The sequence below is a fragment of the Lotus japonicus genome, chromosome 1 (assembly GCF_012489685.1).
Source record: "Lotus japonicus ecotype B-129 chromosome 1, LjGifu_v1.2".
Classification (NCBI taxonomy): Eukaryota; Viridiplantae; Streptophyta; class Magnoliopsida; order Fabales; family Fabaceae; genus Lotus; species Lotus japonicus.
In genome coordinates, this window is record NC_080041.1 from 53,888,667 (window position 1) to 53,913,174 (window position 24,508).

The 24,508-nt window shown below is 36.8% G+C and overlaps 2 protein-coding genes across 3 annotated transcripts; both read right to left on the bottom strand.

Annotated features, from left to right (window-relative positions):
- Positions 1 to 1,060: 1,060 nt before the first annotated feature.
- Positions 1,061 to 5,687, bottom strand: LOC130738282 (uncharacterized). The gene is made up of 10 exons (XM_057590243.1): positions 5,654 to 5,687; positions 5,475 to 5,571; positions 5,245 to 5,386; positions 4,749 to 5,016; positions 4,575 to 4,671; positions 4,394 to 4,484; positions 2,435 to 2,617; positions 2,139 to 2,344; positions 1,411 to 1,531; positions 1,061 to 1,258 (listed from the first exon to the last, which is right to left on the bottom strand). Exons 1-10 carry the CDS (start codon positions 5,685 to 5,687, stop codon positions 1,061 to 1,063), a joined length of 1,437 nt encoding a protein of 478 aa, XP_057446226.1.
- Positions 5,688 to 22,005: 16,318 nt separating this feature from the next.
- On the bottom strand, positions 22,006 to 24,290 carry LOC130728042 (uncharacterized). Of its 2 annotated transcripts, XR_009015543.1 has the most exons (3): positions 23,254 to 24,290; positions 23,058 to 23,167; positions 22,006 to 22,505 (listed from the first exon to the last, which is right to left on the bottom strand). XR_009015543.1 is itself a non-coding variant. In XM_057579373.1 (2 exons), exons 1-2 carry the CDS (start codon positions 23,079 to 23,081, stop codon positions 22,164 to 22,166), a joined length of 366 nt encoding a protein of 121 aa, XP_057435356.1. In that variant the 5' UTR covers positions 23,082 to 23,233; the 3' UTR covers positions 22,006 to 22,163. The 2 variants fall into 2 exon arrangements, 1 of the variants encoding a protein (XP_057435356.1); XM_057579373.1 differs by lacking the exon at positions 23,254 to 24,290 and having other exon boundaries at positions 23,058 to 23,233.
- Positions 24,291 to 24,508: the final 218 nt, after the last annotated feature.

Sequence of the window (24,508 nt, forward strand, 5' to 3'; positions counted from 1 at the left end):
ATGACTCGAACGACAATAGTCCAATCATGAGTTAGAGGAGTAAGTTGGTCAAGTAGGCTATAACGCGGATTCATGGTGCAAGGAAGTTTTCGAGATGAAAACTAACGTGTGATGATTTTGGTCAAAACTTGTGTTTTAAAGGAGATGTATACTAAACTATATATATATATATATATATATATATGTTTATTGCTCTTGTGTGATTTCTAATTGATTGTGTTGTGATTTATTACAATTTTAATAATTTAATGCGTATATGATTTTTTTACGTGATTTCGTGTTTTTATGTATGTATGTAGGTTTAATGCACTTAATTAACGCACATAATTTTGTATAATTAATTTATACAATTAACTAATTATGCATTTAATTGCTAGCTATAGAAAACATTTTTTTCATTTTAAAAAAGGAAATTATTTAGCAATTAATGTTATTGATAATTTAATTAATGAATGAAAAAAGTATTTAATAAGTGCACAAATCACGTAAATTTTAAAATGAAACAAAACGGGAAAATGTCATTAATTTTTTATATAAGGAAATTAAATGAAATAATTAATTAATTTCAAATTTTAATTTTTTAAATAAATAATTTGTTGAATTAAATAAGTAATTAATATATTTCCTCTTGTAACAAAAAAAAGTAATTAATTAATTTGGCAGGTATTTAAAAAAAAAATTGACTATAGCATTTATTTTATATAGCATTTAATGTCTTTTATGATTTGATTACAAATTACGTCATTAATTTAAAGCAATGTTTAATGAATGAAAAACTATTTAATAAGTGCAGAAATCATGTAATTTTTAAAAAGAAACAAAACGGGAAAATGTCATTAATTACTTTTACCATAGACTAATTATGCATTTAATTGATGACTATAAAAAACTTTTTTTTTCAAATTATAAAAGGAAATTATTTAGCAGTTAATGTTATTGCTAATTTAAAGCATTTTTTAATGAATATCAAAACCGCTGGCCTCCTTCATGAAAAAAAAAAGAATTGTAGTAATTGGGTTAGTTTGCTTTTATGTATACATGGATAACTATAACTTTCAAGTCAAATAGTCAGGCCTTGAGTTGTACTACTTACATTGTGAATGAACTTCATAATAATGTTTGAATCCTTGCAAAAAAAATTGACGGTGTATGTAGACTCAAACCTGCCTCCAGAATCCTCCTTAGCCTCGACCTTAAAGAGGAATTGCTTATGCATTATGTTACAAATCTCTTGGGGAATACTCAATTTATCACCGCCCTACAATCAATCCATGAGGGACATAAAATATACATTTATGAAAGTTAAAGGGAAAATGATGTAATTTAAAAAAAAAACTCCGAAAGATTACGTAGACATCGAATGTGGTGTTATAAACTTTTGTCTTTATCATATTGTAAATATTAAAATACCTTAACAAAATTTGCCTCGACATCTTTGAATGATTTTTGAATAATGGCAAAAACTTCACGGTCAAAAATCATGAATTGTGCAGATCCAGTATCATCGGTCACAGAAACACAAAGTTTGTACCTATGAAGTTTAAATGGAGAAAATGTGTATGATGAATAACTATTTAACGTTGGAAGGATGCATGATAAAGTTGGTTAGGTTAGTCTCTATTTATAAGGTGGAGGTATAATAGGTATCAACATTTTCGTCAATCATACGCGGTTCTATTAGTGTGAATTTCAAATTATTACTCTTGTCAATAATTTGACTCATATAAATAATTTGTCAATAATTAGGTTAGTCTCTATTTACACATGAACTAGCGTTTTTACCCCGTGCGTTGCACGGCGAATATGGATCTCATTATTTAGGCACGTATTAATGAAAAAAATGAGCATTCAGCCAAACAAAATCAATCACAATGATTATCACACAACTTGCAATATTTGACAAAAACTTCATATGTATTTAATCTAAGTATTTTTAAAATTATAAAAATATACTTAAATTAGATGAATTTTTTTCCTTATACCAACATTTAATGCATTACAATTTGACAGTTAAAAATGTAAGGAAAATTAATAACTATTTTTCAAAAACTCAAAAGGCTACATAAGGGTTTATACCTATAAGGAATGATATATCAACGTCCTTATACATTATATCACAAAGTGGAACGAAAGAGTACGGAGTTAAGTTGATAGTCTTGTTAGGAACCAATCGTACAGATGTATGAATATCAAAGTTGATTTTGAATGGATGCGAGGTTGGACGAAAATCACGACCGCTTTCACCAACACCAAAGAATGAAATCTGATATACGCGTCCTTCTGTTAGCAAAGACTTAAATCGATAGATCAAAGCCTTCCTAACTGTAGCATGAATCTTACAACCCTGGAATTTAAAAAGTAAATAAACTAAGCGATTTATGAATGCATTTCAAAAATTACATTAAAATCGAGTGATTAAAAAAAAGTGTTATACCTTGTCATCCATAAGAATCATGTCCATTGAAGAGGGTAGCTTTGAGCCATATAAGCTCGAACTTAGCCATAAACGATTGAATTTCGCAAAAATTGTCCAGGTCTCTTTGGAGGCATCGATTTTGGTGAGATCGTCGATTCTTGAAGCCATAAGAGGAAAGCTTAATTTCAAATATATCAAGTGCTGAAAAATGGGGTATATATAGTTGAAATTATGGTTAATTCTGACTAAAGGTGAAAAGAACATTTCATTCTCAAATAGAATATGTATTTTTAATTCAAAAACAGGTTTATTTGGCACGGGTTAAAATCAAAGTATATTAATTAGTACAGGTACATAGTTCGTACAATTTGGTACATACAACCTTATGATTTTGGTAAAATGTCAATAATTAAAAAATCGCATGAAATTTGGCTAAAAATTATCTGTAGACATATGATTTGTCATATTTGATATTTGATTGTTCCCAAAGTCATATGACTTGTGATATATGCTAAACATTATAAACTGCATTAATGGTTTAAAACGTCAATTTGAAGAAAAATTCTATAGGGAATTTGAAGGAAATAAATAATTAAGTTCAAATAGTAATTTCCTTAAATATATAGCTAATGAATTTAATAAGTAATTAATTATTTAAAACATTTTTTTCATTTTAAAAAAGGAAATTATTTAAAAACATATTTTCACCTCATTAATTAATTTATATAAAGAAATAGATAACTAATGAATTTTATTTTATTTTGGTGAAAAACGGATTTTCCATTAATTTAATATATCATTTAATGTCTTTTATGAGTGTAAATACAAGTTAATATAATTAAGTTGTCTATTTAAGGAATTTGAATGAAATAAATAATTAATTGCAAAAAGTAATTAATTGCAAAACCTTGAATATAATAATTCTTGAATACTATCCAAATTTATTTCCAATTCAAATTATATTCGATCCCATGTTTGTTTCTCTCTCTCTCTCTCTGTTTCCTTTTTCTTGTTCGATGCCCCTCCGCTTCCTCTGTTTTTTTGGTCAATCTGCTTCCTCTGTTAAATATGTTTGTTAATTTTAGGCTTACTTTTTGTGTGTGCTGTCAAGGAAAATAGATTACATTTTTTTTTGTCAAGGAAAATAGATTACATTAAGGTGTGTGTAAAATATATGCTAGGAAATAATCGGAATTGAACAAATTTAATTCCAATTATTTATCATGTAATTAATAAATTATTTTAAATGCATTCATAACCATCATTTAATGGGGGACAAAGATACAAAATTATAGGGAAATCAAAATGGATATTTAATGTGTGTGAGTCTCTCTGGCTGTGACACTTGTCAGCCAGAGAGGGGGGTGTGATGACTTTTATTCTTGTATTACTCGATCATTTCCTATATAGATAAAAAGAGTTTAATGAATATGCACTGTCATTGTAAAACAATTTTACACTGACAACCAATCACAATATTGCTATTTAATCAAATTTAATTGTAGTTAATTCATTTCCTTATTTATAATAAAATTAATGACAATATTATTATTATAAAATTATTTTTAACTGCTTTCTAAACGTATTTCTAGCAAAATTAATTACGACAATTTTTATTCTAAAATCAGTTTTATTTTCTTTTAATTCTCAACTTAATTATAGCAAAATTAGTGATAAAATTATTACTCTTTACTTTTTAAATTTTTTTTATTTTGAATTTATTTATGGCAATATTAAATCACAAATAATACAAATCATTAATTATTAATGAAACATATTTTTTATTCATTCTAAACTGAATGATATCTTTTAATTTATTATTTAAAATATTTTTAAAAGAGTTATGTATTTGACACCAGATGAAACTTTAGTTATTTGACACCAGATGAAACCTAAATTTTTCACTGCACTTTAGTTATTTGACACCAGATGAAACTTTATAATACCTTTAAAGGGCTTTATTTTGACACAACTCACAACAACAACAACATTGGTTGCATCAACAAATCCAAGATAACCAACGACCTCATCAACATACTTTCCAAAAAAGGCGCATTCAACCCGAGCCCTATTAAAACGGATGTAAAATTATAAATTTTTAAAAACTCCATAATTAAAGATGTATAAAATTTGAATAAGCTTTGAACATTGGGTGTACCCATCTTGGTCAAGTGCAATAGTAATTCTTTTATGCTTCCCACCATCTTTTTCAAATTCTTGTTCAGCACTTGCACCAGTGAGAATTCCAATCACATCTGCAAAATCATAGCAACATTAATCCAAATCCCAAAACAGTAACTTAAAAATCAAAAGGCCCAAAAAGAGTATATACCTATAAGAAAAGACGTATCAAGATCCTTGAACATTATATCAGATATTGGCACAAAATTGTACGGGCTTAAGTTGATGGCCTTGTTGGGAACCAAGCGCACAGATGTATGAATATCAAAGTTGATCTTGAATGGATGCGAGGTTGGTCTGAAATCACGACCTTTTTCACCAACGCCAAAGAACGAAATCTGATATACACGACCCTCACTTAGCAAAGATTGGAATCGGTATATCAGAGTCTTCCTAACGGAAGCATGAATCTTACAAACCTGAAATTCAATCAAAGGAGAACATAAGGGATTTATAGTTTAAGCAAAAAAGGACGTAAAACATGATGTTTATGTGAAAAGTGATTTACCTTGTCATCCATAAGAATCATGTCCATGGAAAATGGAAGCTTGGATCCATATAAGCTCGGACTAAGCCACAAACGGTTCACCTTTGCGACAATAGACCAGTTTTCTTTAGAGGCATCGATGGTGGCGAGATCGTCAAACGTATTTCCCATACATAATACCTTTAAATGGCTTGATCTTACAACACTGTACAACCACGACATCATTGGTTGCATCAACAGATGAAAGATAACCACTGACTTCAGAAACGTATTTCCCGAAAAATGCACATTCAACCCGAACCCTAAACACAAAAATAGTTAATTCAATTAATTTTCGTATTCATAAAATTAGGATTGATGATTTGAATAAGCAAAGAACATGAGGTGTACCCATCTTGGTCAAGCTCTACTGTTATCCTCTTCTGTTTAGTACCATCTTTTTCGAACTCTTGTTCTCCACTTGCTCCCGTGATAATTCCAATTACATCTGGTGAAAAAAAGTAAAAAAAATGTAAGAAAAATTAATAACTATTATTGAAGAAATCAAGAAGCTACGGAAGAGTTAATACCTATAAGGAATGATGTATCAAGGTCCTTATACATTATGTCAGCAAGTGGAACAAAAGAGTACGACGTTATGTTGATAGCCTTGTTAGGTAGCAGGCGTACAGAAGTCTGAATATCAAAGTTGATCTTGAATGGATGCTCGGTTGGGCGAAAATCACGTCCGCTTTTGTAACACCCCGATTTCTCGAGTGTCACACAGTAAACCAAACATCACCATTTTCATAAAGAATTTTCGTCGTTCGATTAATAATCTTTATTTAATGACAAAAGTTCAATTAATGCGAAACTCTTGAAAACTTTACGATATAAATTTGCGGAATGAATAAGACATGCATTTCCGAATAAAATACTCGTAATTAGAAGAAACTGTAATTCCAAAGTACATAGATGAAACCTTGGGCTAAAGCCCTACATCAAAGTACATCAAAAGAAAACCCCGGAAATAAAAATGATAAATAATAGTACGACACGAATTCTCAGTCCCACAGAAAGGAACACTCTAATCATGATCCCGCTCCGAAACGTCAGCTCCCGCTCCACGCGCCCTCTTCTTAGACTGCTCCAGCTTTATCACGCTATTCCGAGGACCCACTCTAAAGCACTTTGGACGCCCAGGTACACGCTGCGCACAAACTCCCGACTTGGCCTCTGGTGGTGAAGACTCCACTGCCTCCTCCTCCTCGACCAACCGTGACTCCACTGTAGTGTCCTCCGAAGGATCTTCTTCCTCCTCGTCCACTGTAGTCTGATGAAACCTAGCGGGAGGATGTGGCAGCACAACAGTCCCATCCCTAAGGATCTGCCTCTCCACAACTGTCCCAGATCTGTTCCTCCCTAAGAGCTCCGCATCGCCGACGTAGACTCTCCGGACTCCGGAACCGTCGGTCTCCCAAGAGCCGGTCTTCCGCTGGCCTACTCAGAACGATCTCCCATCTCACGATAGTCTCCAATATCGTGGTGGTCACCATCTACCCCCCCCCCCCCCCCCAAATAAACACATAAATAAATAACAGGGTCAGATCACATGTTCTCATAGAAACATTCACCTATTCATGTATTCTCATAAATAACAAGGTATAATAAGCATAATCTTTACGTTATATCACAGTCAGTCACCTAAGTTCAGTTAGGCTAATGACCTCACCATTCACACAACCACCACAACACCAATGACCATAATCACGATCATCCGCAGATGAACAATTCTCGGAGGGGACACACCGTACAACCCTCAATCATGTGGGGGGGGGGACACACCGTCCGTCCACAGAATCACAAGGTGACCGCAGTCAACCAAAATCACGTGGGGACACACCGTACAACCCACAAAACACCCTCGCGTGCAAGTAACCGTTTGTCCTAACGGTACCATCGTTCTCATGGTCCATAGTCATCACTAGACCTATGTTCCAATTACATCACATTTTACTAGCAAGCGATTAAGTCTCAATTCTCTTTGTTAGGGCTCTAATAGTCAACCTAGAGTCTTAGCATCTTCACAAGACTTATACAACATAATCACAATAATAACCACAACACCAAAAGGAATTACAGCTGGATGAGCGACCTTTTGACAATATTCAAATCAGACATCAAATAAGCAATATCAAGCACATAGTCATATTCTCATGCACTTCAACACTTAAGTCATGGCAACCTCATCAATCAAGCCATCACATAAACTTGTGCATGAATCGGAAGGAAGAAAACTTGCCAACAACCACAAAAGTGGCTTAGCCGAACCCTAAAGGGTCCAAGGTTTTCTAAAACTCTTCCTTCCTTCCATCTCAACTTCACAAGTCAATGTCCAGCCAACAACAGTAAGCATATACTCTCCAAAAATCCAGAATTGATCATGTCACAATTACATGTTAAAATCATGGGAAAATCTAGGCAAATTTGGCATAAACTCATGGTTTCCATACACAAGACCTAGGGTCATTTGCCAAACATTAACCTACTGATCATGGCATCACCCAAGCTTCACAAATATAGTAAAATTTCCTGTAGCAATCAGCAACCAACAGTACATCAAAAGTTAAAGAAAAATCCATCAAAACCGCATTTTTGTACACATGAAATCATAGCATTTCACATAGAAATCCCTAAACTCTACCCATGTCCTAGAGATCAGCCCTTACCTTGATTTCTTGATCTGAAAAGAATGGAAGAATGAAGCTTGGATAATCTGCTCCTTGCTGTCCAAGTTCCTCTTCTACTCGAACCCTAGCATTTAGACAGCAGGAACAGTGTGCATTAAAACTGGTCTCCAGAATTCATTTCTCAGCCGAAATTGACATACTATACATGCCTGGAAAGATATTTTGAAACTCTACAACTTTCTAGTTTATCACTTTTTCATCTGAGACCCAGAATTAGGTGATATTAGGCTCTGAAGCTCGCTGTCCAGTACAGAAAACTGGCAGTGATACTTTTACCTTCAAATTAATTTCTAACCATTTGAGTCCAAGGTTTCTAGGCCATGTTCCAGCAAACATACAGCACATATTCCTCCTCTAAATTCCAGTAGCAACATCTCATCATAATCATTAAGAATTTCATCAATCTTAGGCATATGAATCATCATGAATCGGATCTAAGCAAAACTCATAGCAAGGGTGACCTCTATAATAGTGATTTGCAAAGAGGCATGGCATCCATCATCTCATCATCTTAAACAGTAGGCATCACGAGCATATGGCAGATAATCAAGCCCTAAACCCCTCATGCATTCTCATACATCATTCATCATCATGAAGATTCAACCCTTAATCATGCTTTCATGAAATTTTCATCAAGAAACCTAGACTCCACCCTTACCTTGGCTCATTGGAATGAGAGAGATGATGAAAAGGATGAGTGAAAAGCTCTCTCCTTGCTCGAAATCTCCTCCTCACCCTTGCTCCTCCACGGCTTCTTCTTCTTCTTCTTCTTCTTCTTCTTCTTTCTTCTTTCTTCTTCTTCTTCTTCTTCTTCTTCTTCTTCTTCTTCTTCTTCTTCCTTCTTCTTCTTCTTCTTTTCTTCTTCTTCTTCTTCTTCTTCTTCTTCTTCTTCTTCTTTCTTCTTCTTCTTCTTTCTTCTTCTTCTTCTTCTTCTTCTTCTTTCTTCTTCTTCTTCTTCCTTCTTCTTCTTCTTCTTCTTCTTCTTCTCTTCTTCTTCTTCTTCTTCTTCTTCTTCTTCTTCTTCTTCTTCTTCTTCTTTCTTCTTCTTCTTCTTTCTTCTTCTTCTTCTTCTTCTTCTTCTTCTTCTTCTTCTTCTTCTTCTTCTTTCTTCTTCTTCTTCTTCTTCTTCTTCTTCTTCTTCTTCTTCTTCTTCTTCTTCTTCTTCTTCTTCTTCTTCTTCTTCTTCTTCTTCTTCTTCTTCTTCTTCTTCTTCTTCTTCTCTTCTTCTTCTTCTTCTTCTTCTTCTTCTTTCTTCTTCTTCTTCTTCTTCTTCTTCTTCTTCTTCTTCTTCTTCTCTTCTTCTTCTTCTTCTTCTTCTTCTTCTTCTTCTTCTTCTTCTTCTTCTTCTTCTTCTTCTTCTTCTTCTTCTTCTTCTTCTTCTTCTTTCTTCTTCTTCTTCTTCTTCTTCTTCTTCTTCTTCTTCTTCTTCTTCTTCTTCTTCTTCTTCTTCTTCTTCTTCTTCTTTCTTCTTCTTCTTCTTCTTCTTCTTCTTCTTCTTCTTCTTTTTTTTTTTTTTTTTTTTTTTTTTTTTTTTTTTTTTTTTTTTTTTTTTTTTTTTTTTTTTTTTTTTTTTTTTTTTTTTTTTTTTTTTTTTTTTTTTTTTTTTTTTTTTTTTTTTTTTTCTTTCTTCTTCTTTTCTTCTTCTTCTTCTTTTTTTTTTTTTTTTTTTTTTTTTTCTTCTTCTTCTTCTTCTTCTTCTTCTTCTTCTTTTGCTGAATGTGTGAAGTGATGAAAATGTGAAGAGGGTTTATAATTCTTCTCTCCTTTTGTTCACTCCAAAATCTGAAAATCTCTCCCCCTTTTACCCTCAAACCCGCGGCCTATATAGACTCCAAGGGCATTCACAACCTTTTCTTTCAATTTGAAATGAGAAATGAAATTAATGCTCATCAATTTCTCATTATTCCCTCAACAAAACTGATTTGCATTGACTAAGGAGTCATAACCCCCAAATCATTACCACAAATTAAGCACAACCAAGTCAAAACAAGTCTTCCCTCATTCCTTCCTCATGGGATTCGGCCATGGTACCATGCTTGGCCTCCAAGCAACTCAAACTCACTTATCTTGGAGTCCTTGACCTTACAAATAATTATTTCCTAGCCCCCAAGTATTATCATTTTAATAATAATAATACTACACACTTCAATGCATCAAGAAAATTCGCCATTCATAAGCAAGACACATTTTATCATTTATTCTAAAATAAATAATTTTATTCATCAAACTAGGGCCTTACAGCTTTCGCCAACACCGAAGTAGGAAATCTGGTATACTTTTCCTTCAGTTAGCAAAGACTGAAACTGATAAATCAACGCCTTCCTAACAATAGCATGAATCTTGCAGCCCTGGAATTTTAAAAATAAACAAACTAAGCAAATTATGAATGCATTCAAAAAAATACATTAAAACTGACTGATTCAAAAAAAAACTAAACTATACCTTGTCATCCATAAGTATCATGTCTATTGAAAAGGGTAGCTTTGAGCCATATAGGCTCGGACTTAGCCATATATGATTGACCTTCGCAACAATTGTCCAGGTTTCTTTGGAGGCATCTATCTTGGCCAGATCGTCGATTCTTGAAGCCATCAGAAAAAAGGTTAATTTGAAATATGCAAGGAATGATGGAAAATGCTGGGAATGATGGAGGAGAAATGCCACATGAGGGGGTATATATAGTCTGAAAGTAGGGTTCACTATTTGAATTTTTTCCCAATGATTGATCAGTAATAAATGCAGCGGTCAACAATTTTCCTTATATACATTTAATTCCATTCACACAAATCAGTAATAAATGCGTTTAGAATATGTTATAATTTATGTCAATGTCGAATTTTTTTTCCATGATAGTGCTAAATCAATCAATATTCGGCCGTGTCCAAAACGATTCACAGGAAATCAACATTTGTTGGTTTTTCCTCATTTATTTCTAATTCCATTCATAGGAAATCAACGTTTTATTACGGAAAGTATGAGAATAAAATACCATCATATATTTTATAAAAGAAACAACCAATTAAGCGACACCAAAATAAATGCATTAATTAAAGATTTGTAACTATAATTTGCTTAATTGATTCCATAATTATTTGCTTTTAATTGTTTCCATAATTAAAAACCAATAAAACAAAAATTATGGAGTAAATTTTGTCACACTAATTGTGGTTAAAAAATAATAGTGTCGGAAATTTAAAAAAAAATAACTTTTAAAATTATGTCCATAATTAAGTTTATTTTTTTTGTTGACCGAAATTGTTTCCAAAATAAACTCATTAATAGGTGACAAATTAGGTTTTATTTTACCAATTTTTCTTATTCTGAAACAACGTGATTAATACCATCATATATTTTATAAAAGAAACAGGCCAATTCCATCATTTACTCGTTAAAAATTAAAAAGTCAAGCAATTATAACGCACTCATTTACAACGTGATTAATACCATCTGAATGTTTTTTGTGTTTCTTTTGCAGATATGACCCTTTTAATTGTTTCATGGTTGTGGGCTTTTGGTGGGCTGTGCGTGAATTCTAGTTGGGAGAGATCATTTAATAGGTGGCAATTTAATAGGTGACAAATTAGAGGGAAAATGATTTGTATAATTGATGTGTGAAAGTCTCTCTGGCTGTGACACTTGTCAGCCAGAGAGAGAGGTGGGAGGAAAATCATTCTGAAAATGCCACGTGTCTAATTCTTTTGGATAAGGATTCTCTTTTATAAAGTATATAGATACAACGTTAATTGATTAATAAGCATTTTAGACGTACCGTATTTGTCTCTAAATAAGTCAATAATTTGAAGCATTTTTTAATGAATGAAAAAACTATTTAAAAAGAAACAAAACGGGAAAAATGTCATTAATTACTTTTACCATTTACTAATTATGCATTTAATTACTCACTATAGAAAACGTGTTTTCTTTTCAATTTATAAAAGGGAATTAGGAAGTAGTAGTTTTTGTTTTTACCATTGACTAATTATGAATCTATTTTTAAAAAGATTAAGAACGTTTTTTATTTTGATTTATAAAAGGAAATGATTTCGGCAGTTAATTTGTGGAAATAATTAATTATTTCAAATATTAATTTCCTTAAATAATTAATTAATTAAAAAAGGAATTAATTTTTTAAAAAGGTTTTTTTTTTTGTAAATCGAATATAGCATTTATTATAATTAGCATTTAATTACTTTTATGAATTGACCACAAATTTATGTAATTAAAAACGGAGAAATGTCATTAATTTCTTTTACCATCGAATATAGAATTTATTATAATTAGCATTTATTGTCTATTTTAGCCGTTAATGTTATTGATAATTTAAAGCATTTTTAAAGAATGAAAAAGTATTTAATAAGTGCACAAATCACGTAAATTTTAAAAAGAAACAAAACGGGAATGTCATTAATTTTTTATATAAGGAAATAATTAATTAATTTCGAATTTTAATTTTTTGAATAAATAATTATTTGAATTAAATAAGTAATTAATTGATTTCCTCTTGTAACCAAAAAAATAAGTAACTAATTAATTTAGCAGGTTTTTAAAAAAAAATTGACTATAGCATTTATTGTATATAGCATTTAATGTCTTTTATGATTTGATTACAAATTACGTCAATAATTTAAAGCATTTTTTAATGTATGATAAAACTATTTAATAAGTGCAGAAATCACAGAATTTTTAAAAAGAAACAAAACGGGAAAATGTTTGCTTTTAACATGGACTAATTATGCATTTAATTGCTGACTATAAAAAACGTTTTTTTTTAATCTATAAAAGGAAATTATTTAGCAGTTAATGTTATTTCTAATTTAAAGTATTTTTTTAATGAATGAAAAAACTATTTAATAAGTTCACAAATCACGTAAATTTTAAAAAGTAACGAAACGGGAAAATGTCATCAATTTTTTATATAAGGAAATTAATGAAAATAATTAATTAATTTAAAATTTTAATTTTTTAAATAAATAATTATATGAATTAAATGAGTAATTAGTTGATTTCCTCTTATAACCAAAAAAATTAAGCAAGTAATTAATTCCGCAGGTTTTTTTAAAAAATTTGACTATAGCATTTACTGTATATAGCATTTAATGTCTTTTATGATTTGAATACAAATTACGTCAATAATTTAAAGCATTTTATAACGAATGGAAAAACTATTTAATAAGTGCAAAAATCACGTAAATTTTAAAAAGAAACAAAACGGAAAAATGTAATTAATTGCTTTTAACATTGACTAATTATGCATTTAATTGCTCACTATAGAAAACGTTTTTTTTTTTCAATTTATAAAAGGAAATTATTTAGCAGTTATTGATATTATACTAACTTTAAATAGGTATTCCCTCCGTTCCTTTTTAAGTGTCATTTTAAAAGAAATTTTTTGTTCCTATTTAACTGTCGTTTTTATGTTTTAAGGTCCATTTTGTCAATTATACCCTTACTAGTAAATGGAAATTAAATTTCCATTACATCAAATAAAAGTCTTGTCTAGTAAGTGGAAATTAAATTCCAATGGAAGTACCCAAAAGAGCTTTCAAAATTACATAGTAAAATGTGTTAACATTAAATTTTGTCAAAGGAAAAGAAGGAGGTTATTAATTTTTAAAGTTATTAGGGAGGGAAGAATGATAAATGGTTTAATGATATGAGAGAGTGGAAAAAAAATTTAATTATCCACTATATTGGTTGGAAAACTTTATAACTTCATGGTTAGGATGTGAGAGGGTAGAATGGGAAAAAAACTGAAATAACCCACTATCTTGGTTGAAGAGCTTTTTGCTAGAATGACACTTAAAAAGGAACGGAGGGAGTAATTAAAAACGGTTTTTGTTTTAAAAAAGGTAAGGTAAAAATGTGTTTTTGGTATTTGACTAAAGTATTTTTTATATAAATTTGAAAAAAGAAATTCCATAATGAATTACGAAAACAACGAATGACTAATTAAATATATGTATTCGAATATAAATTTTAGATGAAGTCTGTTTATGTAATTGCATATAACAACTAATCTTGTACTTTATTGTTGAAATGAATTTTATTGATAAATAAAGTAAATCTTGAGAACAATCCTCTCATGTAGATTGAGAAAAACAAAATGACGAAAAGAGACCCAAGACAAAACAACAACTGATTAAATTTTGGAATGAATAACAACTGATTAAATATTTTCATAAACCACCTTAACTTCAAAAATTCTATTTGCTATTTTTTCAAACCTAAATCAAACTATGTCACCGGCTCTAATTTCCATTCTCTTGCAGAATTTTCACCAATCAGATCCTATACGCGCATCAGTAGGTTTTGACGAAAGCACATCGCAAGGGATGTCGTTTATCACACCAGTACGAAGTTGAACGGGAGATGTTCCAAAACTTAAAAAAAAAAATGGAACGATTTAAGAAGGTAATACCTGGAAAAAATAAACCACGAAATCAATTGTGTTGTGAACAGTCACGGTGTAACGCCACGATTTCTCGAGTGTCACACAGTAACCAAATCACTAAGTTTCGTAAAAAATGACAAAGGTTCATTTTACCAAAACTCTTAAACATTACCTTTTAATAAATCGTACGCGCGTTTAATTGGAAACGCCTAAATACAATGAGCCCATTAACTGTAATAATACTTGCATTTAATTAAAAGAAACAGTACTCACACCCATGTGTGAATTTAATCAATTCGAGTACAAAAGTTGTGAAACCATTACATCCGAATTAAAATGATAAAACCTTAAAGATGGTTTAATCAAAACTGAATTTCAAAAGTTCAATGCGAATACTCTCAAACCCCCAATGTAAAATGCTCTCAGGCTTCATCTTCACTATCCACTATGTAGATCACGTCCGCAAAGGAACCCCTGAGCTTGCGACGCTTCACGGGAAGAGACTCAAGTGGCGGAACCTCAATAGGACCCCACACACAACAAGCCTCGTCCTCGCCCCACCAAGTCGGTACTTCAGGAACACACCCACTCAACCCTGGTTGGTTCTCGACCTTCGGAACCTCAGCTTGAGTTTGCGTCGGAGCTGTGTTCTTCACAACCGGTTGCTGTGACTCGACTGCTGCTTCCTCTAAAGGGTCAACCTCTGCTGAAGACACTCGTGAGCCTTCGTCTTTTCGAAAACAGAATCGTGGAGGTGCGTATGGCATTGTGATCACTCCACCCACCATACGTTGCGATTCCACGACGTCTCCGTGTACGCCTAGACCTGTGAGCTTCGCATCGCCAACATAGATACGTCGGACTCCGGATGTGTCAGCCATCCAAACCCGATCTTCCTTTTCATTATACAGAGTCAGCTCCCAAGAATGGGTCGACGTTGACATCTGCGTCAGAACCATCTACCCCCCTCCCCCCAAAACAACACAAAGCAAACAAGAAAGGATCAGGTTCATGCAAGACATAAGAAAATAATGATCACATCACATCATATTTCACCGACTTAACCATAGTTGTATATAACAGTTAGTCACCTAGTTATTCTGTTAAACTAACGATCCTCACATCACACAACCACCACAACACCTTGGCCAATCTCGAACATCCGCAGATGCACAATCACAAGGGGACACACAGTACAACCCAAGTCACATGGGGACACACAGTACAACCCATAATCTCGAGGAGACCTGGATTGGGCGAGACCCCAGGGTCCCTCGCCCAGGAGCGCTGGCCTAGGGCCATGAGCGGACCAAGGACTTGGGCCTTTATCCCGGAAGCCCAACTGGCCCATTAGGATGATTCAGAGGCGCTAAGCCCAACTCCCCCAACTATAAATAGGGGAGGAATACCAATTGTAAGGGACTCCGAGCTCATTTGTGAAATAACAAGATTGAAATTCAGTTATTCTCTCTCCAAAGCAGTTACGCTCTCATTCTCCCTAGAAATCTCACATCACGTTCCTTACACCTTAGGTACTATACCTCATCTCAATGTTCATGACGGAACATTTGGCGCCATCTGTGGGGAGCGGTAGATTTTAATTCCCGAACTGCGTGGATTGCAATTTGGTTTAGAGAAGTTCAATTTTCTGTGTGATTTTCTTCGGTTTTCAGTTTTTCGCTTGAGGTCCTTTGGTTCACTAACAAAGATCGATGGAGACACGTCGTCGAGACGTGACGAAGATCAGGAGCGGCGGCGCGGTTCGCCTTCACGTCGCATGAGAGGCAGGCCGCGACGCGACCAAGTTCGCCGTGAAGAAACCGATCGGTTAACTCCTCTATACCAAATAACATGAAGAATATTGTCCTTGAGACATACAGCGGGAAAGCTAATCCCAAAGAGCACCTGCTATATTTCAATACAAAAATGGTGATCAGTGCCGCTTCTGACGCTGTGAAGTGCAGGATGTTTCCAGCTACGTTCAAAGGCACAGCCATGGCGTGGTTTACGACGCTACCCCGAGGATCCATCACTAATTTTCGTGACTTCTCATCAAAGTTCCTTGTCCAGTTTTCTGCCAGTAAAACCAAGCAGGTGACAATTGAGGATCTCTACAACGTCCGCCAATCCGAGGGCGAGACTCTGAAGCAGTATGTTAAATGATTCAGCGCGACATCAGTCAAAATTGAGGAGTCAGAGCCGCACGCCTGTGCGCGTGCCTTCAAGAACGGGTTGCAGCCGGGGAAGCTGAATAGCAAGTATAGCCGCAAGCCGGCTCGGTCCATGGCGGAGATCCAGACGCGAGCAAACACCTACATTCTGGAGGAGGATGATGCTTTCAAGCGAAGGCGCGCGAAAAAGGAGAAAGACGGCGAATAGGGGGACGCTTCGCCAGAGGAGAAACGGAATAAGGAGAGGGGAGAGGGCAGCAAAAGGCGAGACAGGAAGGTGAGGACAGGAGAGAAGGCTGCGAAAGAGCCATTGTACCCTAAGAGAGAAAATTTTGAGCGCCGCAGACCGTGGCATCAAGCTGACCCTCGCCGGCGAGAGGAGTCAGGTAAGAGTCTAAATGCACATTTGACGGAGTTGCTTCGTGAGGTTAAGGCAACCCACGCGGTTGAGGAAGGCGAGAAAGAGGCCGACCCGCCCCGAGAGGCATTCGATAAAACGAAGTGGTGCGAGTATCACCGCTCGGCGGGCCACGACACGGGAGATTGCTTTACCCTGAAGAACAAGATTGAGAGGCTCATTCGAGCGGGACGATCGCAGATGAGCCACCGTGGCGATCGGTGGAATGGAGAACGGCAGCAGGCGGGACGACCGCCGACGTACGCCAACCGCTGATAAAAAGGAAACACTGATAACAAGGAAGAAGGGGGCGGAAGAAACCTTTAATAAAGACCTTGAGCCGCCAGTTGGGACAATAAACACAATCGCGGGTGGCTTCGGCGGGGGCGGAGACACAACGTCGGCAAGGCGAAGGCACATGAGAGCAGTGACATCAGTGCAACAATATGAAACTCCATTCGGTTTCCAGCATCCAGATATTGTGATATCGTCGGCATTTTGAAGGGATCAAGACACACAAAGACGATCCCGTGGTTGTAATGATAAGGATTAACAGTTTTAATGTGCGGCGGGTTCTTTTGGACCAAGGAAGCTCCGCAGACATCATCTACGACAGGGTCTTACAATGGGGGTGATTCTTTGACCCGAGGGGTTGGAACCGGAAGCGTGTGGAAAGCAGGGCCGAGGACGAAGCAAAGGAAGCAGGAACGAGGACACAGCAACAAAACCAAAAATTAGGACCAAAAATAAAGATGCACTCTTTTTCTCCGCCACGGGAATTTTTTAATGAGGCATCCCTCCCATGTAAAAACTTTTTACAAATCAAATACAAGAGGATATTCTCAAGTAATACTCCTTGCTGGACTACAATACGATGGACGCTCGGTGGGAAAAATTCCCCGAAGGTGGCGATCCCAACACGACCTTGATGTCTGAGGATCGCTCCGGGAAAGTCCGATGCGAACCGCTGCTACCCAGATAGCAACTCAACTAACATGTCACGTTCGCCCGGTGGGAAAAATTCCCTGAAGGTGGCAATCCCAACACGATGTCTGGGGATTGCTCCGGAAAGTCCGGCGCGAATCGCTGACCTCTCGTTGGCGATGTGTGCGGACAAGCTCGTTATCCTAGGATAAGCAGATTGTCCCAAAAGTCTCCCCAAAATATGGGCAAACAAGACCTCCCCGAAATATGGGAGAGAACAAAAACTAGGCATAAGTCTGGGTAAACCTATATGGCCATTGGGTCCCTACCAACTGTAAGCCCTCGCCGGGATAAAACCGGCGAGGCCGCACCTGCTCTTACAGGAAATATTGATGTGAAAAAGAAAGCCTCAGTCCAAGGTTGAGCTAAAGTCCTAGTTTCGCTAGCACACATTCAAAATCGCTACACGAGCACAAAATGCAAAGCCCGAAGGGCACAAGGGCGCGAACGAGGAGATAAATGGACAAACGAAATCGCAGCAAATTTTCATTAAATAACGTGGGGTGATATTAATTACAAAAAAAAAAAGAGGTAAGAGAAAAATCAACACAAAATATTCACACTACATTAACGTCTTCTGCTTCCCTTGCGTTTTCAGCGGCCGCAAAATATGCAGCATTGAAGCCCGGGGGATCGTCCGAGCCGACCAATCCGTGGGGGGGTGACCTTCTTGAAGGCTCCCGTCCCGTTGAGGTCAATCCACGCTCTTCCACCGCCTCAGCAGCAACCCTGGCCGCCAACCTTGCCCGGAGAATTCTGACCTCAGAATCTGCACGGTATTCCGCGTCCGCAACAGCTTTAGCCTTTGTTTCTAATTTAGGTCTCACCTCGGTGAGAGATTCGTTTGTCGACCCCAACTCACTACGAAAGAAAGCGATCTCTTTGTCTTTGACAAGGCACGCGCTCTGCCCGCGGCAATCGCCTCAGCCTTTGCCTTCAATTCCTGCTGCAAATCGTCTCGCTCGCCCTCTAGCTCCTCCGTTCTCCCTTCACAAGCGGACAAGTCCGCCTCGCGACAGCTCATCTCGATACCCAAATTGTTCAGTTTAGTCATTTGGGCCGCTACCTGGGTCAGCAACTTGTCACGCTCGCCATGCAGTTTTAGTGTAGTGTGGCGGTAACCCTCAGCCCTCTGGCGGAGCTGTTCAACTTCAATGGTTGTGGCTGAGTCCTGCGACAACCTGGTGAAGAGACACCTCGCTCGCAAAAGGCTCGGGATGGCTTCTCGCGCCACACCATCAAGGTCAGGATTCTCAGTTCCTCTCATGCTGCCAAGAAAAGGGTCAGTTAGCATAAAGTCGACAAGGGAGGGCTGCTGATTTGAAATAAAGCACGTCCGCCCATCAACAATCGGATGGCTAGCGGCGGGGGAAGAATGGCGAAGCGGAAGCGAGGCGATGAGAGTTTGGTCTCCACCGCCATGACTCGTGGTGGGAACGGGGGAGGCCCTAGATGGGCTTGCCTCAGCTTGATGACATGAATGGTCAGGAGAGACGGTCGTTTGGGGAGCATCAGGGGGAACGTCTTTAAAAGCATGTTGATCAGCGATGACTTCTGTAAGACCTAGATTTACAGAACAAGTTAATTTCCGACTCACGCGCAGAATCAGTGTAAGCGTGACAGGAGTTTGCTGTTTGGGAAAGGTTAATGAAGAAGAAAGTTCAGGAATTGCTTGAGGAATGTTTCATAGTTGTTTTAGGAGTTAGTGCGAGTCGTCTGCACACCTGCCTCGAGCCTTAATTTTCCCTCTCCCTCGAGCCCACAACAATCCTAGGCCCAATTAGAGTTCCCTCTCATTTTCTTAAGCCCACAACTCTGATTTAATTAAATAATTAATCATTCAACTAAATGATTAAAATTCCACAAATTGATTTAAATCAATATCATGCAATTCACAATAATTCACAAAATTCACTTATATTATTTATCTCAAATAATACTACAATACTTTATTAAGGTCAGGGTCTTACACACGGGATCAATAATAAAAAAATACCCTTGATCGATATCTATGAAATTGTTATTTTCAGCGTCTATCGGTCTAATGACACCATAATCCTATAAAAATAATTGTTGAAAGGGAATGAGGAGAAACGCATGTCAGGGTAAATAATACATGAATTTTGAAGGAATGATATTGGATTACAGTAAAACATACCAAAGACATGAAAAATTGATTTCAGAGGAGAATAATTACATACCTTTATATAGTCATGAAGAACCACAAAAGGAGATATTGAAGTCATGTAGAAAGACTCAAAAAATCACAACACGCAGAAGATGGCTGAAAGTTCCGGAGACCAAGAAAGGTTGAGAGTTGTGCAAATAAGATGATGGAGAAATTCAAATAATGGAGAGATGAATAAGAGTCTTATATAAGCTTTTAAAGTGAGAGGAGTGTAGGTTAAGGAGAAGGGTGTACATTAAGAGGAAATAATGAATGAATGCCATGTAGGATTTCTATTAAATTTAGCCAATCATAAGGTGCCACGCAGGCGATGATTGGACCTAGAAAAACCCCTGAATGTATATATTATGGATTAGATGGAAGAAGCATCATAATTTTAAGCATCTTCCATGTCGCAGCCAGAAATTGGCAATTGCCCTTGTGCCCATATTAAATTTTTTATGACGAAAACATAAACGAAGAAAAACATATTTTTATTTTGAAAGCAAAAGGAAATATATAGATAAATAAGAGGCTTGGTGAGCCAAGTACACAAAAAAAAACAGGGGGAAGAAGGATAGCTCATAAACAGCTAACCAGAAACCAAAGAAAATCACCCCCACAAATCAAAACCTAACCAAAACCTACTAAATACAACCCAAACCAACCAAAAATCTATAGACAGAGGACCCAATAACAAAAGAACCCATCCAATCCAATCAGCTAAAACCTTCACGGCGAGACCTAATGTTCTGAACAATGCCTTGAAGGGCAACCTCGTCAGAACAATCATAGGACAAACCCAGCTGTTTTCCTAAAATCAAAGCCACCCTTGCCCTTGTCATAACACCTAAATGACCCTTAGAAGTCGAAGGTTCAAAAAGCACCACCTGACCCGAAAGATCCGACCCGAGACCGAGTTAGCCTCATGCTCCACCCCACCAACCGAAAGAATCGCCTTCCTAGGTCGACCACGGGGACGAGGTGACAGCGGGGTACAAAGCCCGCCAGCAGCCTTTTTTGGTCGACCTCGCCGCATAGGCAGCCTAATAGAATCGCCGGAACCATCACAAAGCCCCTGACCAACCAAGTCACAACCCAGACCATAATCACAGTTCTCACCTACAACCAACGTCTGCTCCGAGACCCGAATCAGGGCCGTGCTACAGTCCACCTCTCCATCCTCCTCCAAATCTGCACCGAGTTGCAAAACAGGGCCTTCAAGCTTGGACCTGTCGTGCCACAACTCAGGAAACAAATCAGCATCCTGACTTTTTCTGACCTCAGCCCCAGCACTGCTATCCTCAAGAAAACTAGCAGAGAAGGTATTCTTAGGGAACAGGAAAGCCTCTAGGACCCTCAGAGCCTCCACGCTGCCCCTCCTCAAACTTGTAAACACGAAATCGTCCGCCAGAAACAGCACGGAAACCAGAAGACTTACCATCGCGCCAAGAAGAGGAGGAGGGCATCGACCCTGTTCTCTGAGTACCTGGCTTCAGCACCCCCACCTCTGTCCCTTTCTGGCTACGACCCAAAGCACCCGAGCCAGGGTCTCGTGAAGACGACCCACGCACCCGAGGGAACCTCGCCACCGTCATTGACAAATGGAATCCTCCTACCTTGACCCCGTTAAGTCGGGCCAGCGCCGCATCAGCGTGAGCCCGAGCCAAGAAACGCAAGAACCCAAACCGAAAACGACGACCAATCTTACGATGCTGTTGGACGAAAACCTTCCCTAACCTTCCAATTTGCGCGAACAAGGCCCGGATTTGAGCGTACCCCACCAAATGAGAGATCCCATCGATGAACAGCGTGTAGCTCTTCACGGGAATTTCTCCTCGCCGGCTGGAAACGTCCTCTTCATCCTCATCAGCGTCATCGTCGCCCACACCTCCGCCTGCTTCAGTCGTGGATTTCTGGCCGCCAATCACAGGGCCCTGGGTTGAATCTAGCGGCGGAAGAGAACCAGGGCTTTAAGAAGCCCTGGCAGAGGAAGGGAAGTTCATTCTATCAAAAACATATATAAATTAAATATGAGCAGAAATATGAAAAACAAGTAACATTTGATTGCAAAATTGATTGACCAAATAAATAAAACTGTCAGAAGTAATGCAAATTGACCACCGAGGTCAATATACGAAAGAAAACAAATTGTCTAGTGGATAGAGACATAAAAGGATAGTCGTAGCACAAAAGATACTTTATTTTCTGCGATATCAAAGGAATCTTATGGAAAACAGCTACATCTTCTCTAATTTGATCCGCTTCAAAAGTTTTGCATTGGTACTTGCAGAATTTTCTTGTACGGAATCATCCTCTGATCCACATTTTGAAGGTGTGATGCTGTCAACATCTATAACATTGTTTAGTGTGTTTGCACCTTTAGTGTTGGATTGTGAATCAGTAATGTTGACGGCATTACCAACATTCTCAAGTCTGCCTTTATGGGAATTTGATCCTTCCTTAGGTGGCATATCTTCTTTTTGAACATTTTCTGCATTATCACCAGTGATTTGTGGGAGGGAGGTCGGAGAAATTAACTCAGCCTTTGACTGATTGACAACGGTACCACTATCTAGGGTCTGGAGCAAAGAAACATGGACATTAAGATAGAATTTTAGGATGATACTCCCTCCGTTCCTATATAACTGATACTTTAAGGTTGTGGCACAAATATTAAGAAGTAGCAATTAATATTCTTATTTTACTAAAATTACTATCTAACTTCCTATTATACCCTTTATCTCTCTTATCAATTCTAACTTTTCAATTTTCCTACCAACAATAAATGAAGGACACAATTGATAAAGTAGCATTAATGCTCTCTTGAAATTGTAAAAGTATCAGTTAAATAGGAACAAAAAAAAAGAACCAAATTAGTATCAGTTATTTAGGAACGGAGGGAGTACGTTATAGTTAAATGATTTTTAAGGTCACATTGAATGCTTGCAAATTTATTGGAATGAATTCATTAAATTCATTAAATTAGTTTAAAAAGGTAATTATTTCTGTGTATTATTTAAAAGGGATAATTAAAAATTAATTATTGAATGCATTCCAAATGCAGCTAAGGATAAGTTGTTGATGTTTTTAATGCAGTTAATAAGTCCCTCATTAAATTCAATATAATGTACCTGACTCTTGATCCCACTTGACATGCCCTCGAATGCAGTGATTTGTGGTAGGGAGGTTGGAGTGATTAGCTCGCTTTTGACTTATAGAGAGCAGTACCACTATCTGGGGTCTGTAGCAATCAAACATGAACATTGAGATTGAATTAGTAGTGTACCGATAAAAAGAAAATTGTATCACCAAAGTGAAAATCCATACCTCAGTAAGGGATTTCATTTTTGAAACTGAAATATCAGAACCACTAGCATCCTGCGTGTTAAAAATAGTATCGCAATAAAAACGTGAGGTTGTGTGTATTTATATATTTAAAAACTTTTAAGTCGAATTTAGAGTGAAATGGCTGTACTAATTACATCATGAATAAACTTCATAATAATGTCTGAATCCTTGCAAATTTTTTTGACCGTGTATGTAGTCTCAAACCTACCTCTAGAGTCCTCCTTAGCCTCAACCTTAAAGAAGTATTGCTTATTCATTATGTCACGAATCTCTTGGGGAATACTTAATTTATCACCGCTCTACAATCAATCAATGTGGAGTATAAAATAGCAATTTAAAAAAGGGTTAATCGTCTACTTGGTCCTTGTCTTTGTCTCGCCGTCTGAAATTAGTCCCTCCCCGGAAAATTTGCAAATCTGAGTTCTCTCGTTTGCAATAAGTCTGGAGCAGGTCCTCGCCGGAGCCCGGAGCTCCGGCGAGTGATGAATTGGCTAGCTGACTGGAATAAACACGCTGATGTGGATTTAAAAAATAAAAAAAAAAATAAATTACACATAAAAAATAAAATTAAATTAAAAAAGTAAAATCAATGAACAAAACTAAACCTAATTTATTTAACAAAAACAAATTAACCCTTAATTCCCCCAAATTCCCAATAAAATTAGGGTTCTTCTTCTTTCCCCTCATCTTCTATTTTCATTCCCCTGGCATCAACACTTCCGATTCTGATTTTGCTTCATCTGCTCTCTCTATCTCTCTCCACCCAATCAAACCACCCATAGCCATAGCCACACTCATCTCCATTTTCTCTCTCAAACACACCATGAATTCCGCCACTACTGTCTTCTTCAACCATTCTTGCATCTTCTTACTGTGTCTGTTGTCAACACCTTCCTGGGCTTCTTTCAAATTCAGATGCAACAGACAGAGCAAAAAAACACCTCCCCAATGGAGCCCAGAAGGCATACTCCAGAAAACGCCACCTCAACCCCACCACCATACCCACCCACTCCCCACCGCCACCCTTAACCCCAACCTCACCTCAATCGAAACCCAAACCACCCACTCCCCACTCCATTGTAACAAAACATGGCGAGATTTTGGTGGCACCATCGAAGGGTAACCGCGGCCATGACTAATTGACAAGCGTAATCACAGTCTCTCTCGCTCTCTCTCTCTCTCCCTCAATTTTCCTCGACTCATTTTTTCTCGCTCTCAGTCTGTCTGTCTGGGT

What these genes read in the sequence shown, in the direction of transcription:
- LOC130738282 (XM_057590243.1), bottom strand. Translation starts at nt 5,687, where the DNA reads ATGTATAAGGACCTTGATACATCATTCCTTATAG. An exon ending in CAACCAATGTTGTTGTTGTT is followed by an intron (nt 2,618 to 4,393) that starts GTGAGTTGTGTC and finishes CCCATTTTTCAG; the next exon opens with CACTTGATATATTTGAAATT. An exon ending in TCGAGGCAAATTTTGTTAAG is followed by an intron (nt 1,259 to 1,410) that starts GTATTTTAATAT and finishes GATTGATTGTAG; the next exon opens with GGCGGTGATAAATTGAGTAT.
- LOC130728042 (XM_057579373.1), bottom strand. Translation starts at nt 23,081, where the DNA reads ATGTCAAGTGGGATCAAGAGTCAG. An exon ending in CAAGTGGGATCAAGAGTCAG is followed by an intron (nt 22,506 to 23,057) that starts GTACATTATATT and finishes TCTTTGCTCCAG; the next exon opens with ACCCTAGATAGTGGTACCGT.